The sequence below is a fragment of the Zeus faber genome (genome assembly GCF_960531495.2).
Source record: "Zeus faber genome assembly, chromosome: 12".
Lineage (NCBI taxonomy): Eukaryota > Metazoa > Chordata > Actinopteri > Zeiformes > Zeidae > Zeus > Zeus faber.
In genome coordinates, this window is record NC_137196.1 from 22,360,952 (window position 1) to 22,378,068 (window position 17,117).

Below are 17,117 nucleotides of genomic sequence, written 5' to 3' on the forward strand. Positions count from 1 at the left end.
TTGTACTGGTATACAACAAATGTTAATATAATGTTAATATATTTTTTAGTTTGTCAAATTTGTATTTTCTAGTTCATAAAATGTTGACAGTTTCGTATATTAGTAGAAGTATTGCAAGTGCATTTATTTTCAATTAATAATTTCATTGTAAACATGTTTTTGCTTGAAAAGCAGAGTATGAAATGTATTACATATATGAAATACTTGTAAAAGACTGTAGTGCAAATTTTGTACCAGAAGATACTGGTGGATTAGAGTAATCAAAATAAAACGTACGCTACACTAAATATAAGCAATCTTCCCCTATTTGACACGTTTTTCACATTCAGCACCGGTGTTAATCTTCATTTTCTATACATTTAATTTTCAAGAAACCTGCCGGTTTAACTTGTTAAGTTGAAAAATGTTCAGAGCTCATCTTTCCCTACATTCGGAAGTTCATTCATAGTCTGCTTAAATTGTAACGGCTCATTGACTCAAAATCAGCGTTAAGAGTGTTCAGGTCCCAGTCCACACTTCTGACCCAACTTCTAGAAAAGGCTGTCCACATCACCCATCTCCACATAAACTGTCTTTAGCTGCGTGTAGTGCTCCACGGTCACCTGCCCGTTCTCCCGCCCGATGCCTGTGAAAGAACAGAAGAGACTAAGATCATCTCATTCCATCCATTACAAATAATCAATAAATCCGAAACAGCTCTAAGTGGAGCGGAGAGGGCGAGACCTCTGCTCCTACGCTGATCGATTCAGAGCAGGAACACGGTAAACTACACTTACACCGTTTCAATGCTCTTATTTTTCCTAGCGGATAAAGAAAAAAAAAATGTAAATCATCTGTCATTAATTTAGTCGACCGCTGATTGACTCTTTAAACAAAAATCGGCCCACACCGCCTTTTCTGTGAAATAAAGAGCACAATTGTCGTACAATAAGGTTAACATTACATGATCAGCATGTTTTTCGGCAAATTTCAAATGTTTAGTCTGTTCAAACATTGCTATTTTTAAAACGCTACACCTCAATGGGAAACAAAATGTTTCTGTTAGTGTGTGTATATACAGCATATTCTTCCCCCCCCATCCCTGGTCATAATACTATCAGCAATTAGGAACAATTGGAACAATTATTCCAAAATGTTTAAAAAGCAGCGTTAAAGTACAAGGATAAGTATAGTTTTTTTTGTTTTTTGTTTTTTTTATTAAATGGCATTAGTCTGAATCACCGGCTGGATGTGAGTTTCTCTTCTAATTCTAAAACTCTAAACATCGTATTTTCTATGAGCAGATGCTTTCTGAACGGATTCTGCCAACGTACCTGACATTTTGAATCCTCCAAATGGCACTTCCACTGGCGTGATGTTGTAGTTGTTGATGAAACAGGAGCCGGCCTGGAGTTGTTCGACGACACGATGTGCTCGCTTCACATCTCTAGAGACATAAACACTCCCGTCAGAAATCCCCATGAGAGCCAAATGGAACCAGAAAATATCCTCAGGTGTGTGCCTCCTGTTCAAAGTCCCCTTCCAAGTATTTGCTTAAATTAATTATCCAATCGTTATTATTGGTGGAATAATTAACTTAACTTTTCTAAATAGAAACAAGTAAAATTACAATTACACAAGCTGGATATTTCATCCTATTCCAGAATGTGTCATTTGTATTAATAGATCAACATTTTGTCGTAATACATTGTTAATGGGGGGTGAGTTCAGTTGTGATCTTCCTTATTCCTGAATATTAACAATGGTACTGCAATAGTTAATTAAGAATGTGATGAGGACACTCTAAAAACAACTAAAAAAGTCTGGAAACGCTCCCCCTAAATCAGGCACAATCTGCATTTAACACAGCGTAATTGCAATAAGGGGCTGCTTGATAACCTATCTCACCGAGTGAAGACACCAGCAGCCAGACCCAAGGAGGTGTTGTCAGCCCTCTGCAGCGCCTCCGCCTCCGTTTCAAAAGACAACACTGACATGACGGGACCAAAGATCTCTTCCGTCACACAAGTCATCTCATCTGTGCAGTTCCCTGTCGGAGAAAAAGGGGCACAAGCTGGATCGTGAGTAGATGCATGGATTCACAATCGGACAAAGTGAAATGTCCAAAAATCCCCTTATCGGCGTTTGTGGCGATGTGACGCTTACCAAGCACACATGGGGTCATGTAGTATCCGCCTCTCAGTTTTGGGTCTGACGGGATAAAAGGCTCGCCACCGCAGAGCACCGCAGCCCCCTAAGAATCAACGCGGCGTTTGTTTGGACGACAGTGTATTTGCACAGAAGCTTTCACATAACGTTGTACACAGAAAGATGGAATTCTGAAAAACTATCACTGAATACCTCTTTCTTGGCCTGTTCCACAAAGCCTAGGACTTTGTCCAGGTGGGGTCGGCTGACCAGCGCTCCCATGCGGGTGCTGTCCAGAAGCGGGTCGCCTATCTCGATGGCTCGGGTCCTCCTGACCACCTCCTCAAGAAACTCAGCGAGAATCCCCCTCTGGACAAACACCCGGGTACCGTTGCTGCAGACCTAGGTTGGAGTTCGGAAATGGAAGAAATTAGCACCGCGTGTTTATTCCCGCACGCCAAACGATCCATGTTTAAAGCTAAACACGCATCAAACCAACGGGAAGATGCTACCTGTCCCTGAGAGAGGAAGTTGGCCATGAGAGCTCCCCTCACAGCGTTCTCAAGGTCGCTGTCCTCAAAGATGATGAGGGGAGACTTCCCCCCAAGCTCCAGAGTCACGGGCTTCACGCCGTGCGACGCCATTTCCATAATCTGAAGAAGAGCACGGCGCAAAAGGTTAGGTAGTGATGTGGTGACTATGACTGAAAAGAACAGCATCATTGATATTTTCATATGAAAATCATTTAATGGGATACTGATAGAGAACCATGTGTTTTATTTGATACCCTGTCTGTGTCCTCATGTCTGGGATCCAGTATGTTTTTTTTAAAGTACAGGGTTTGCAACAAGAAATTCAAGTTCCCAAACAAAAGCCTTTATTGGTAATCTTCACAATAAGAGTTCTTTCAACAATATGAAGACTTTTTTTTTTTTTTATTCATAATTTTTATTGTAATGATTTAGAATGAAATGGTGTGGCAGGTGAGGGGGCGTGGTTAAGCCACGTCCGCAAGGGACGGGGCCGGCTTGGTTCCGTGGCGGCGCAGCGTGACGGGGTCTGACCAATCAGCCTCTTTAGCGTTGATCGGTCGGGCCCGTCTGGGAGAGTTGTCATACATGTTGCTCTGTCTTTCAGTGGAGACGGTGAGGCGCATGACACGGAAACGCCTGCGGTTTGGAGCGCGACCGAGAGGAACAAACTCTGATCGTTCCTTTCATGTTCCTGTTTTGCCAGTTTTTTTTAGTTATCCTCCTTAATAAGAATACTCGCCATGTCGGCGCTCCGCTGCCAGAGCGACTCCGTCTCCCTCCCTGAACCCGTACATGTGGGTAGAGACTCCCGCATAAAGTGAGAGAGAAGTGTATCCATTCTATGTGTACGTCCACCTCACCCTCTTTCCTGTGGCCACGCTCCCAGTGAAGGACACCTTGGCCACGTCCGGGTGGTGGCACAGCAAGCTCCCGGTCTCCTCGCCGCCCTGCACCACGTTGAACACCCCCGGCGGAGCCCCCGCCTTGGAGTAGATGTCTGCCAGCATCACCGCCGTCAGGGGCGTCACTGGTGATGGCTTGAACACCATGGAGTTACCTGGTTAAGACGAAAGAGAGAAAGGAAAAAAAAAAAAAAAGATATATATATATATATATATATATATATATATATATATATATATATATATATATATATATATATATATATATATATATATATATATATAAAACTTTCTGTTATAGGTGAGAATTCTACTTTCAACCTTGATATGTAAAACAATAGTTTCGAGAGATCATCTACCACATGCCAGGGCTGGAGCAGACTTCCAGGCGGCGATCTGGAAGGGGTAGTTCCAAGCGCCGATCCCCACACAGACTCCCAGGGGTTCCCTACGTGTGTAGGCGAAGGAACCCCCTGACAACTGGACGTGCTGGCCTGGACAAAGGTTAAAAAAAAAATAAGGGTGACACTAAATATCTGCGAGTCCATTATTTCAAATGCTGTTGGGTTTGCACCCTTCTTTGAGTTTAATGGCAAGAATTTATTGAGGAGGTCGGCAGAAGTGTAGCAAGGACTTTTAGTGAGCTTCAAAGGGTCATACTCAAACTTCAACTCAAAAACTCTTTAAATACAGGAAATATAAGAAATATTATCGGTCACATAAGGCCGCCAGCGTCTTCTTACACCAACACAAAGTGTCAGCATGAGACAACACTAACCAATGTTCCTTCCAATTTCCTCTCTGTTTAATAAGATCAAATCAGTCAAAGGCGGAGAGAGCCGATCCAGGATCAATAAGCAGCTACATTGGATGACTCCAATCCCATGAATTGAAAATCTTATCTCATCATAGGGCAGTTATCATAGTTATTGTGTTATTATATCATGTCGGGGTTGGTTTGGTGGCAAATTGATTTATGTAATGAGTCACAGAGGTTGAGATGGGACATGACAGATGGTGCCAACTTCCAACAATAAGAAAATGCTTCCTCCCCCCCCAAAAAACAAAAAACCCCCTCTGTTGTTTCCTCTTGAAGTCTTCCTCTTTCAAAGTTGGAACAAAAGGGATTTCTATGGGGCACATTTTGGGTACAGCGATCTCAGCTCCTGTCACAGTGTGTCTGCCTGTAACAGTGCCAGTCGCCCCGGTACCAACCTGCAAGACCACAGGCCACTCCTGCGTAGTACTCAATACACTGTCTGGCAGAGTCCACGTCCAAGCGGGCTTCTGTGATAGACTTCCCATTGTCGATCACCTCCATCTCTGCTATGTGCTCTCTCCGGTCCTACTTGTGGTAAGGAAGTAGGAGTTAATGGTAATTATAGGCATGGTAATTATGCAGCAAGTAGATCATGAAATTTGTGAAACACGCCTGACAATTCAATATAGTTCCTTTGAAACACACACAAAAAAAACTTGGTTATGTATTCTCTATACTACTACAGTAAAAGCCTTTACTCTATATTCCTTCTAACTCTGCAATGTTACCCCTATTAGAGGATGCACACATTTAACTGTGAATGGAAATTCATTGATTTTACTGCTTAAACAAATCCAAGCACCTCAATGATACGGGCGGCCTCTGTCATGATCCTCGCCCTCTCCATTCCTGACATACGGCTCCAGGAGCTGAAGCCAAACCGGGCCTCCCTCACAGCCAAGTTAATGTCAACGCCACTGCAGGGATCCAAGTGACACAACACACGCCCTGCACAGTGACGCATGACAACAACAATACTGTAGGCACAAGGAAGTAACACAAAAGTTTTATTTGCTGAAGCTGTCTCGTTACTTCACAGTAATGGTGGCAGACGCCGTTTAGGCTCCGCCTGTTCAACTGGCGGTTAATTTAATTTCAGAAATACCTGTAGGGCTTAAAAGTACCAGCAAACAACAACCATGTGACAGGAAGCCTGAGAGATTATCTACAAACACAGTATTACAGTATCTACTGTTATAGCATCTAGTATTACTTCATTGGAAGCTTTTCTCTTAGTAAATTGATGAAGATAATTGATGAATATGAAGGTGATCTGAATTTTCCTTTCCCTCGTTTTTACACGTGTTGCTACACTCTCATGCACCGTTATTGTTTTGAACAGATGATCAAAGTCCAATGAGCAGACCGTCAAGCACTAGACCAACAAAAGGTTGAAAGAGTTAAAACAACGAGAACAACTACTACTACTACTACTACAACAACTACTACAAGATCAAAAAGAACAAGAACAACTACTACACCAAGAACAACAACTACTTCCACAGGAAAAAGAAAAACTACAACAAGAACAACTACGACAAGAAGAAGAAGAAGAAGAAGAACAACAACAACTTCAACAAGAACATCAAGAAAAACTACTACAACAAGAACAAAAACAAGAAGAACAACTACTTCAACAAGAAGAAGAACAACAACTACGACTACAAGAAGAACAACAAGAACAACTACTACAAGAAGAAGAAGAAGAACAAGAAGAAGAACAACAACAACAAGAACTACTCGACAAGAACAACAAGGACAACAACAACAACAACAACAACAACAACAACAACAACTTACCCGTTGAAGGTCCGTACACGCATATTTCTTTGCTGGGATTCCTGGCAACGGCCCTTCTGATCCCCCCCCAGAAGTTCAGCGGGACTGTGACGTCGCCGGACCCCGAGGAACAGCAGCGCGCGGCGGCGTGCCGGGCTGGGGAGACGGGCCGGGGCCGGGGCCGCAGCGACGGGGCCAGCCTCCGGAGCATGCCGAGGGTCTGCAGGGCTCCCGGGCGTGTTGCGGGTGAACAGAACGTCCCCCGGTAGAGACAGAATATTGGGGCCGTTTCAACACGCTCGCGAGTCTTTGCCGTAGACGCCGAACGCGCATGTGTGAAACAAACAAAGTGACAAAGTTCAACAAAAACAAAGCGGCGGCGGCAACTTTCAGTGACGCGTTACGCCGCTCGCCAACTTGGGCGGGGCTTGAGAAGGCAGCGCGCTGATTGGCTGCCGAACCGTCCCGACGTCGCACGCGAAAAGATGTCGTCACGGCCTGCCAGAAATTGATGGATAGGCGAATATTGGAACGAAATAAAATAACAATAATTTCAGCTTGTTGTTAAATGTAGTTTTATGTCAAGATACTCAAATATGACAACAATAACACAATCATTAAAAAAAAATACATGTATGTTATGAATAAGGCCAGTGGGAGGAGCCACGGCGGAGAGATCCTCCGACCCGAGCGGTAACGGCGCACATTGCAAGTATGGCCGGGGACAGTGAAACACTTCTCAGGGACCACGGCGAAAACAACAATAATGTCCGGCAGCCTTTCCTTATCGGTGTGTCCGGAGGCACTGCCAGCGGCAAGGTCGGAACCACGGCTAGCTAATTTCACCTTTGGCGAGGACTGTCATGTGTGTGTTCTGACTTTAAACCGTTGGGACAGCTAGCGGAGCCCGTTGACCGCATGGCTCAAGCCACGCTGCCGCCATCTGCCCGACCGCCGCGTTATCCAGCACAGTGTGTACTGAATGTGTGTATAGATGTACTTTCCCACGTGTCATCTGGCTTTTTGTTTTTCAACCGGCGTTGATTTTTTTTGGGTTGTGTGGGTGTTTTTTGGGTTCTTTTTTTTTTTTTGCTAAGCGGCGGGTGACAAGACACCGGCGCCGGCGGCGGAACTGCTGCTCTGTTACGATGCCGTGTTCGACTCTTTGTTTGAGATCCGGTTCTGGACGAGGCACTGGGGGGGAAAAGGAGTCGTTCCATTTTCAGAGTCTTTGTTCGTTCGACTCAAGTCGGCGGTTAGGGTGGCTCTGCGTTATCAATGTCGTTTCCACAAGGACGGTGTTATTTTTCCCTGCCAATTATTTATTCGGACGGAATATTACAAGACCCACGGCTAATCCTAACAAATATTTTAGCTAAATTCTAAAAAAAAAAAAACATCTTGTCAGCCAAATATAAAACGTATGACCAAATTATATATATATATATATATATATATATATATATATATATATTTTTTTTTTAGTGGGATATGACTTAATTGAACAGTCATCTGTCGTTTTCAGTCGAAGATTCACTCGCTCGTCACTTACACGATTCGTTCGTAGCGGACGAGTCGTGAGCCGCTGTGCCGTGCGCGGATTCTTTTGTTCCCGCAGACCGCGGTGGTCAACGTAGCGCCGTCCGTATGGTCTTGGCCTGGCGTGCGGGGTTGACGTTACAGCGTTCTTTTGTGTCTTTGTAATACGTCGTCGATTTGTTGTGGTTTTTGTTTGTTTGTTTCTGCTTTAAATCGGGCTTTTTAAACGTTCGCTGGCCTAAATTGGCGATCCGCAGACGGACCGACCCGTGGGCGGATGGACCAGTCACTTCCGATCGGGTGACGTCACTAAACGCGCGGATTTATCCAGAGGGAACGACACGTTATGACAAACGAGCACATGTTACTGCTCTGGGCTGAAAGGCTGAGCCGCGTCGTTTTCTTTGGGACCACCGGCGGTCCCGTTATTCGTGTACAACCATATCAGAGACCGATCATCGAGCGCGCCCCCCCCCCCTGTTTCACGCTTGTTATGGCGCTGTGCTCGGTTCTCACACTGAAGATCATTGCCTTGCACCGTTTCCCCTCTTGTTCCTGGGCCTTGACCTAAATTATATTTGTGTCAAGGGGCCTTTACAGTCCTCATATTATATCCTATTCGCTTACAAATCCAAGCCATTTCATCGAGATACTATAAATAAATGAATACTTTCATATATGTATGTATGATAAGATAAATTGGCCATTTCCTATTTTGATTTGTAGTGATTAATCTAAAAGAAAAACAACTTTTTTTTTTTTCACTTGTAATTGAATTGACTTTTGATTCTTGAAAGCCCCATACAGTACAAGGGCTTGGTTGGGAGTTTGTTTGTTTATACCCTGGCAGTAGCTGATTCCATGTCAGTCTGGTCAGTGCCTCACTTTCAGGTCATCCAGGTTTTTTTTTTTTATGGAATTGTATATGTAAATTTTAAAATGTCGAGATGCTCCTTCGACTTTGCAGTTTCCTCTGACTTGTCAAAATTGAATGGCGTTCTCATTTTGTACTTATGAATTACAGCCTTGGGTGATTGGATTGGGCTGGTTTGATAGTTCAATGTGTGATCGAATTCCTCTAACCATAGTAATATCATTTACAGAGACCATATATAGCTGTGCGTAAGCTGCTGTAAAAGGACTGTATGAAGCATTCAGAGCGCGGCGCTCCTAGAATTTGGATGTGTGCTGCTGACACAACCTCCTAGCTCCCGGGCGGGGGCGTCCAATTTCATTGTGGCACATTTCATGGGCACAAAAGCACCATAGTCTAGGGCTGCTGGAGAGTGTCCAGTCAGCACTGGCAGGAGATTCACTTGGTGTGTGGGAGGTCAGTGAGGACAGAGATTCTGGTGCTTGGTTGGGGGAGTCGTGTGATGTGGGAAACTAGCATCCCAACTGAATTATTGCAGTGGCAGATAGGTTCTTTATCAGTCCGAGCAATGTTCATTTGCACATTTTACCTGCTGTGGCAAATTATCAATTACTTACCCCCCCCCCCTCCCCAAAAAGTTGCACGAATGATTGTTGCCACAAAATCCGCAGAAATGTTTTATGATCTGTATCAAGCACACAATCAAAGCTTTTATATGAAAAACTTAAATGCCTTACAGTTATTCATTGTTCATCGTTGGTCCTAGAAGAGGGAGGTATGCCAGATTTTAGACATCGAGTGAGTAACTTGGTGAGATTGCTCAACTGACTCAAATTCCTGGTGCACTTGTAGATTTTACCCCCAATTTGAGCTTAGTTGAATCTCCTCGTATGTGTCGTCCTCTCTGCAGTCGTCGGTGTGTGAAAAGATCATGGAGCTACTCGGACAAAACAAGATCGACCACCACCAACGGCAGGTGGCCATCCTCAGCCAGGACAGCTTCTACAGGGAACTTACTCCGGAGCAGAAGAACAAGGCTCTGAAAGGGCAGTTCAACTTTGATCACCCAGGTACATTGGTTTGCCAGCGGGGAGGGAAGGGCCACACATTTTATTTTATTTCAATCGCATAAGTCAATATTGTGATAGAACTGCAAGATATGGCATCAATCTCTTCAACTTGAACTTGATGGCACTACAACTGCCACTCGACCGCTTTAATTTCACACTCAAGTACTCTACAAAAATGTACAAGTATGCCACCTTGCCCCGGCGGCCATGTGCCATTAATTTCACAAGCACGTTTTGGCAGGGACATACCTGATCCTTTTTTGGTGTCAGTCTTTGGGCCCCTTTCTCAGCTGAATGCCCTGCGGTCAGCAGGCCCTCCACAGGGGCAGCTGTTCTGAGGTTAGAAGACTGAACCCAACAGCTGTCACACAACACAGATTCCTCATTTACCGTGTGTGGATGTGTCAAATGGATTCTTATGGATACAGTGTGCAAGACAATGTGGCTAGCTCACATGTAAATGCATTCGTTGGGGCCCATAGGACAGAGGGCCAGCGTTATTTAATACATCACATGAAAAATGCAACTAATCACTCAGCCATTTCCGGTCCCCAGATGCTTTTGACAATGAGCTGATTATGAAAACACTCAGACTGATAATGCAAGGGAAGACCGTCCAGATCCCAGTTTACGACTTTGTCACCCATTCCAGGTGGGCATTTGTCTTGGTTTTTTACCGCTCCTGCATATATTTAATTTAAGACTCTGCAGTAGTCGCTTGCCCTTTCGGACTCTTGTCTGTTTAATCATATTTTAAATGGTAAAGATTCATAGCGATAACGCCTTTGTTGAATGTGTGTTCTCTTCGCCGCGTTACAGGAAAGAGGAGTTTGTGACGGTGTACCCCGCCGACGTTGTCCTGTTCGAGGGCATCCTGATGTTCTATTCCCAGGACATCCGGGATCTCTTTCAGATGAAACTGTTTGTAGACACTGATGCTGACACAAGGTTGTCCCGTAGAGGTGTGTACTTCTGACTGTGCGGCGGGTTGTGGGTGAAAGACCATCTACCTAAGTGCATTTTTGGCATTCAACTGGCGGGTCGTGATGAAGGGCTGGGCTCTTTTTAGTTTCTTTTGTGACGAGTCACTCGCACAAGTAAGTCCAGATTTGCTCATCTAAAGGGTGTATGTGTGACGTGCAGCCCACAGCTCTTTTTGTTCGCAAATCGAGATTCAAGTGACTTTCTGTGTGTCTGGCTACAGCTAAAGTTAAATGACCAGTGACTTTTAAATCCATTTGTTCACTACAAATGAATCCGTCATCATTCTTGCATCCCTTTTCTTAGTCCCTGTCAGGGGAGTATGACGTGAATGGTTTATTTTAGGTTGTTTCTTAGTATTCACTTTGTCTTTGTTTCCTTGGTGTTTTTTTGTTTCCAGTGTTGAGAGACATCAGTGAGCGTGGGAGGGACCTGGAGCAGGTGCTGACACAGTACATTACCTTTGTTAAACCGGCCTTTGAGGAATTCTGTTTGCCAGTAAGTGTCTTCAGTCACTCTCCCACCATTTGGAGCTGCACACCTTTTATTTGTCTGTCTGTCTGGGATCATGGTCTTTGTTTGGCACTCACTATTGGACTTTGTGTCTCCCAAGACCAAAAAGTACGCAGATGTGATCATTCCACGAGGAGCAGATAACCTTGGTAAGACCTCGGTGGATAATATGTCTTTAATCATTAGAAAAGAATACACGTTTTTTTGTCTTTTCTGAAACTATATTATTGTGATTATTTAAAAAAATTAATAAATTCCCATCGACACTGGAACTCATGATCACAACGACACATTTCTGCCATGAATAGATTGCGTTTCTCTTATATGTAAAGCTATAAGTACTTCTTTACAAAGTGGCTCGAGGGGCCCTTCTAACCCGGACTCGTTCTTTTCTCCCCCCCCCCCCGTAGTGGCCATCAACTTGATAGTCCAGCACATCCAAGACATTCTGAACGGTGGACTGAATAAGCGTCAGAACGGCTGCATGAACGGCCACGCCACTCCTCGACAACGACGAACCTCCGAGTCCAGCAGCCGGCCACATTGACCTCGCCACACCTCTCTTCACAGGGGAGAGGTGTGAGGGGGGGGCAGTGCTGTAAATAACGCCTGTCAGCATCAATGTATTTAAGAGGGGGAAAAATGGAACAAAAGAAATGCAAAAAGAATTGCAATGCCTTTATTATAACTACACTTGGTATTAGTTACTTTTATTGTAATTGTTGGACTTGATTTCAATTTGTGTCCAGGGGTTGAAAGATAACTGCCTCTTGCTTTTTTGCGACGAGACCATGGGTTGAATTGATGTCCCTCCCCTGTGTTTTGATTTTCCTCATCAATTTAAAATTTTTTTTTTCTTTTTTCTTTTTTTTTTTTTTTCTTTTTCTTTTTTTGGTTTTTCCTACTTGCACCGTGAAATTCTTTCAGAGCGTAAATAAAAGGGGGGTGACTGCTTCCTCCCTCATGTCTGATTAAACTTGAGCTCCCTCGTGGCGGTGGGGACGCATTGAATGGGTTCTGAACGGGTCGGGTCTTGTTTGGAAAGCGCACTCTAAATTTCTGTTAATGACAATCTTGAAGGGAGGGCTGTCTCCCCTCTCTGTCAGTGTTTGGACATTCTTAGTTGTATTTTGTAAAGCAATACCGGTTTGTGGGACAAATTGTTTTACCTCTTCATATTTTGTTCCCATAAAATCTCATACTGCGCAGTATTTAAATTCTTATTGCCATGACAAGAAAGACTGACCTGAGAGTCTCGGGTAACCTAGCCACGTGCTGAGACTCTTCACAAGATTAGTATGTTAATACTAATGAGAGTTGTTATACTTGCTGAGAGGCCTTTTGTCCTTCTCAGTTAAAGGATAGCCTTGCTATATTTCAACCCAGGCCTTTCAAGATGTTTGCTTCAATCATTCATAACTCTGCATAGCACAACCGCGCCGAACACTTTACTACTGAGAAACTTACCACTCTGCTGCAGCTTCTCACTGCGCTTAAATGGGGCAAAGTTTTAAGCTTAAAATAACCCATGTTAAATAACCTTTTCAAAAACCGGCATTAAAGGCATGTGACTTTATTTATTTATTTATTTTAATGTTTTACTTTTGATAACCACATTTTGCAATTGCTGCAATACATCCAGAGTGCAGCATTGGTTACAGCAGGTTGTCAGTCGGGAGAGATCGCAACCTCCTGTTTCTAGCTGATAAACCTGATTAAAATGCATGATTTGCAACCATTTTAAGTTTGATATGACATTAAGGCAATATTGTTTTTTATTTTCGGTGTTCCAGAAGGGGATTTAACATATTTTTCAGATTTATTGACTGCATTTAGTGAGGAAGCTGCAAAAGAGTGGTAAGTTTCTCTGTAGTCAAGCATTCAGGGAGGTTGTGCTATGAACAGTTATAAATTATGGGAACCAACATTTAAATAAGGTCTCGGTTGAGACAGGCCAAACTTATCCATGAAACGGCCGGATGGTATGCAATTAACTGTCGCCAGCTGAGCTCATTCATACAGCTATTCCTGTTGTGTGACTCAACTCATCTGACCATCAGACAGAATTCCCTTAAATTATTATTTTAGTGTTTTGTAATGTACCCTAATTTATAATGCAACGTAATTTATATTTTAAAAAAATGTTGCCACCACAAGACACTCATCTCATCTACTTTGTGGTTACATATGTATGCTCAGGATCACACTAGCAGTTTGAGTGCAGGGGTGGCAATGGCACAGTGTGAGATAAGGACTTGCAGCAATACCAATCATGCCAGATCTGTGGCGGTATTATAAACCACAGATCTACCACAGGGCCTCTGCTTATTTGCCTCAGGTATCGGGTTCATGTAAGTATCCACATTACAAACTTAACGATAGAGAGATTCTGTTTTCTATGCCGTCAACTGTATTTGTTGTTTGTAATGCGATTAATGGGCGAATGGGGATTTCTACTGGTTTGTGGAGAATGACTGCCGATGATGAATCAATTTGAAGGAGTCGAGTGATTCGTAACTATACAGGATGCAATTGTGTGTTGCTTAATGGTCAATAAACTGATGCAACCCAGTTTTATTATTTTTTTTTTTTTGTCTCATTACTGATCACGAAAGAACAGGGTGATTGAGTTACTACCAGTGGAATATACTGTACTCCCCACCTTTCTCCCAAAAGGCTCTTAAAACACGCTGCCATGCTCTCGGTGGCCGGCGGGGGGCGCAGCAGGCAAACGGCAGCGCCCGTCGCGCACGCACTTCCAGTCGAGCGAGCGAGCGAGCGAGGATTCAAAATGGTGGTACGTGCCACGCCGCGTGAATCCCACGTCAACAAGAACGCGTTTCTCCCGATCGGTGCTTTAAAAAAAAAATTTAAATAAAATAACGGACTCGTCGCTTTGCTTGTTGCAGAAATTCGGGCTTCAGTTCAAAGCCGCTTTGGAGAACGTGACGAACGTGCGGCCGCTGGGAGAGGATTTTAGGTGGTTCCTGAAGGTACCCGCGTTACCTCGGTGTTTGGGTCTGAGGTTGTGTTGTTGTCATTGTTATAATTGTTTTTGTTTTTTTTTGTTATTGTCAACACTGGCAGAGCGCACGGTCGGTGCAGTAGATATTAAAATACCACACTCTCCGTGACTCTTCTAGTTCTGCCACTTTCTAGAGAATGTTTGGATGTCGCAGTGACTGGCTCACAGTGTCTTCGTACTGTGACAGATGCACTTATTAAGTCTCTTGTGTTCTTACTAACTGATTCAATTCTTTAGTCATGATGTTATCCACCCATTGCTAATTATCAGATATTATATCTTGTAACTATACTGCGTTGGAGAATATGCGGTCACGTGGTGTGTGTGTGTGTATGCAGGTACTCCTCACTTAACGACCTACATGTTTAACGACGGTTCAGACTTACGACCATCTCTCTGACCACTCTGTATTGTGAGCTGCGAACAGCACCACGCCGTGTCAGCGTCAAGCATCTCATCGCACATCACCCGTTATACCCTTAATACACTATATATATACTTTATACACTATATATCCTATATGCACTATACACACTGTGTACGTCTCATCTTGTTCTCGCAGTCTGTCAGTATTCACTACACTAGCGTTCCCAATCGCCCCGCCCCCTTACCGTGAAATAACACTATATACACTATATATTCACTATATATACTATATACACTATATATACACTATATATACCAGCCATGCCCCCTCACCATGAAATAACACGGGTTCTCGCTTATCTCGCAGAACTTGGTTGCTTAGATCTCGCAGAACAGGTACTGCTTACAGCAGTACCTGTTCTGTTATAACTAACTGGGTATCTCTACTTTAACTTAATATCTATTAATGTGAACATTCTTTTCAGACTGTTTATTCTAAGTTTTAGTTATTCTTACAGGTAATATAACCTTCATTTTGTTTATTGATTTAATGACTTATGCCCTTTTTTGTGTGTTTCTGGGTGGCCCTAAGCATTTTGTCTCAAAGCTTGTTGATTGTGACATTTTGCCAAATGTTTCCAGGCTTTGGTGCGGATTTAGCCAAAATGATCCGTCTCTCGCCCTTCTATTTACTCAGATATGTCTGAGTTAATAGAACAATAACAAACTTGAACCATGTTTTATCTCTGTTGACTCAGCTTAAGTGTAGTAACTGTGGAGAGATTCCGGATAAATGGCAGTACGTGACCCTTGTGGTAAGGTGTGTGTGTGTGTGTGTGTGTGTGTGTGTGTGTGTGTGTGTGTGTGTGTGTGTGCGTGTGCGTGTGTTCGTGTGTTCGTGTGTTCCGAATGCTCAAAAGTTTTTGGAATAGTAAGCAGACTGCATGTGCTTACTTGGCTTTCATTTGTTTACCTAGGAGAGTACACCACTCAAGGGGGGACGAGGTGCCGCGAGCATGGTGCAGAAGTGTAAACTTTGTTCCAGGGAAAATTCCATTGGTAAAAATAAACAAAGCACCTTTGTTTTCTTTTATTTAAATGGGGAACATCTTGGTAACTTAAAAAGTCTGACAACTATGTACCCTGAACATATACGTTTTCCTTCACAGATATCCTTGGAGACACAATAATGTCTTATAATGTAAGCCACAACGCATTACCTGTACTTTGTTTTGGGCAAATAATTTGTATTTTTTTTAATTTCTATTTAAACGTACTCCCTTGGAACAGTGCTTTTTTGTGCATGTTAACATGACACTTTTTCTTTGTACACTAATGTGTCCCCAATCCTACCTTCGTTCCACTGTTAACATTTTGGAGCAAGACTGGCAGCATTTTGAGCACTTTGTTTCAGCTACTCACAACAGCTGTGTCGGGTAATCTTCTGTCTTTCTCACGGTGCTGTGTCTGCTGTCTTGAAGGCCGAGGACAGTGAGCGCTTTAAGACAATGGTGCAGTTTGAGTGTCGAGGTCTGCAGCCGGTTGATTTCCAGCCACAAGTGAGAGCCATTGCTTGAATAGATATGATATATTTGAGATATTGTACACATTTGGAGACATTTATATAGTGTATGTGTTACAAGTGAGGTTTGGAATCGAAATACTCGGGTGCGCTGCGTTGCTTTTTCAGGAAATATCACAGGGAGAGTTGCTTTACTCTGTTATTGTGTGCAATAGTGGACGAATTCACAGATGAATTGCAAACGCCCGTGTGACATTTATTAAAAAAAAAAACAACTTAGACAAGACGTTAACGTGTTCTGTGGTGGACATTTTTCTGTTGTCGTGCATGTTGTGATTTTAGTGTTTTCCTTGTTTAAATTCCTAGGCTGGCTTCGCTGCAGAAGGAGCAGAGTCTGGAACAAAGTTTCCTGAAATCAACTTACAAGAGAAAGTAAGTTTTATGGGAATAGTACTTGTTTACTAGGTTTGAGTTCGGAGTGTTACATATTTTAAGTATTAATTTTATACCACTTACAACTACTACGGTACTTGTTAATCTGCAATATCTTTATGAATGTGACTGGTTCCTCTCATTAACGTCCATTACAGGTACAATTGTGTCTCATCTGTTCACTTAAACTTTTTTTTAATTGTTAAAATTTTATTTTTTCAATTGGTAGGATTGGACAGACTATGACGAGAAGGTCAGTGAGTCGGTGGGCATATATGAAGTCACACACCAGTTCATCAAGTGTTGAAGACCACATCTGCTATATCTGACCAAGTGAAGATAGTTATGAGCACTGAGGCCAAATATTCATGGGGATGCTTTATCGCAAATTCACTAATTTGACCAGTTCCTGCCGCATCATTTACGGAACTTGAAGCTGCTTGGCCTAACAGGGTGGGATGTTCGTAAACACATCTCGGATTGAACAGTATGGACTGGGATTTTTTTGCTGCCCAATAAAATTGGAAAGTGAACGACGTTGTGTTTTGTTTGATTCACAAGGTTACCAAATCCAAATGCAGTAGGCCTACATATAAACAGCTTTGTGGAACATTTTGTAAATGTAAGTAAGTAT

General features: G+C 43.1%; 3 protein-coding genes across 8 annotated transcripts; 2 read left to right on the forward strand and 1 right to left on the reverse strand.

The window, feature by feature from the left end:
* Positions 1 to 103: 103 nt before the first annotated feature.
* On the reverse strand, positions 104 to 6,525 carry aldh9a1b (aldehyde dehydrogenase 9 family, member A1b). The gene is made up of 11 exons (XM_080010353.1): positions 6,183 to 6,525; positions 5,185 to 5,330; positions 4,778 to 4,907; positions 3,922 to 4,056; positions 3,521 to 3,717; positions 2,640 to 2,780; positions 2,341 to 2,529; positions 2,146 to 2,233; positions 1,888 to 2,029; positions 1,314 to 1,426; positions 104 to 625 (listed from the first exon to the last, which is right to left on the reverse strand). Exons 1-11 carry the CDS (start codon positions 6,370 to 6,372, stop codon positions 531 to 533), a joined length of 1,566 nt encoding a protein of 521 aa, XP_079866479.1. The 5' UTR covers positions 6,373 to 6,525; the 3' UTR covers positions 104 to 530.
* Positions 6,526 to 6,762: 237 nt separating this feature from the next.
* uck2b (uridine-cytidine kinase 2b) lies at positions 6,763 to 11,700 on the forward strand. Of its 4 annotated transcripts, XM_080011371.1 has the most exons (8): positions 7,936 to 8,000; positions 9,341 to 9,384; positions 9,485 to 9,644; positions 10,200 to 10,296; positions 10,464 to 10,606; positions 11,026 to 11,123; positions 11,239 to 11,287; positions 11,549 to 11,700. In XM_080011371.1, exons 2-8 carry the CDS (start codon positions 9,352 to 9,354, stop codon positions 11,683 to 11,685), a joined length of 717 nt encoding a protein of 238 aa, XP_079867497.1. In that variant the 5' UTR covers positions 7,936 to 8,000; positions 9,341 to 9,351; the 3' UTR covers positions 11,686 to 11,700. The 4 variants fall into 4 exon arrangements, with proteins under 4 accessions (XP_079867496.1, XP_079867497.1, XP_079867498.1 ...); XM_080011370.1 differs by lacking the exons at positions 7,936 to 8,000; positions 9,341 to 9,384 and adding an exon at positions 6,763 to 6,980; XM_080011372.1 differs by lacking the exon at positions 7,936 to 8,000 and having other exon boundaries at positions 9,278 to 9,384.
* A 1,687-nt stretch (positions 11,701 to 13,387) lies between these two features.
* czib (CXXC motif containing zinc binding protein) lies at positions 13,388 to 17,016 on the forward strand. Of its 3 annotated transcripts, XM_080011374.1 has the most exons (9): positions 13,388 to 13,489; positions 13,815 to 13,935; positions 14,048 to 14,131; positions 15,288 to 15,344; positions 15,507 to 15,588; positions 15,699 to 15,730; positions 16,011 to 16,088; positions 16,418 to 16,483; positions 16,713 to 17,016. In XM_080011374.1, coding segments are annotated over exons 1-9 (600 nt in total). In that variant the 5' UTR covers positions 13,388 to 13,487; the 3' UTR covers positions 16,791 to 17,016. The 3 variants fall into 3 exon arrangements, with proteins under 3 accessions (XP_079867500.1, XP_079867501.1, XP_079867502.1); XM_080011375.1 differs by lacking the exon at positions 15,288 to 15,344; XM_080011376.1 differs by lacking the exon at positions 13,388 to 13,489 and having other exon boundaries at positions 13,912 to 13,935; positions 15,288 to 15,349.
* The last annotated feature ends 101 nt before the right edge of the window (positions 17,017 to 17,117 follow it).

Bases quoted from the DNA above. Each gene is read 5' to 3' on its own strand.
- aldh9a1b (XM_080010353.1), bottom strand. From the start codon at position 6,372: ATGCTCCGGAGGCTGGCCCCGTCGCTGCGGCCCCGGCCCCGGCCCGTC. The intron at 4,908-5,184 runs GTGCTTGGATTT...TACCACAAGTAG, and splicing joins AGGCCGCCCGTATCATTGAG to GACCGGAGAGAGCACATAGC. The intron at 3,718-3,921 runs GTAGATGATCTC...CGTCTTAACCAG, and splicing joins TGCTCCAGCCCTGGCATGTG to GTAACTCCATGGTGTTCAAG.
- uck2b (XM_080011370.1), top strand. From the start codon at position 6,876: ATGGCCGGGGACAGTGAAACACTTCTCAGGGACCACGGCGAAAACAAC. The intron at 10,297-10,463 runs GTGGGCATTTGT...GCCGCGTTACAG, and splicing joins GACTTTGTCACCCATTCCAG to GAAAGAGGAGTTTGTGACGG. The intron at 10,607-11,025 runs GTGTGTACTTCT...TTTTGTTTCCAG, and splicing joins CACAAGGTTGTCCCGTAGAG to TGTTGAGAGACATCAGTGAG.
- czib (XM_080011374.1), top strand. The intron at 15,731-16,010 runs GTAAGCCACAAC...GCTGTCTTGAAG, and splicing joins ACACAATAATGTCTTATAAT to GCCGAGGACAGTGAGCGCTT. The intron at 16,089-16,417 runs GTGAGAGCCATT...TTAAATTCCTAG, and splicing joins CGGTTGATTTCCAGCCACAA to GCTGGCTTCGCTGCAGAAGG.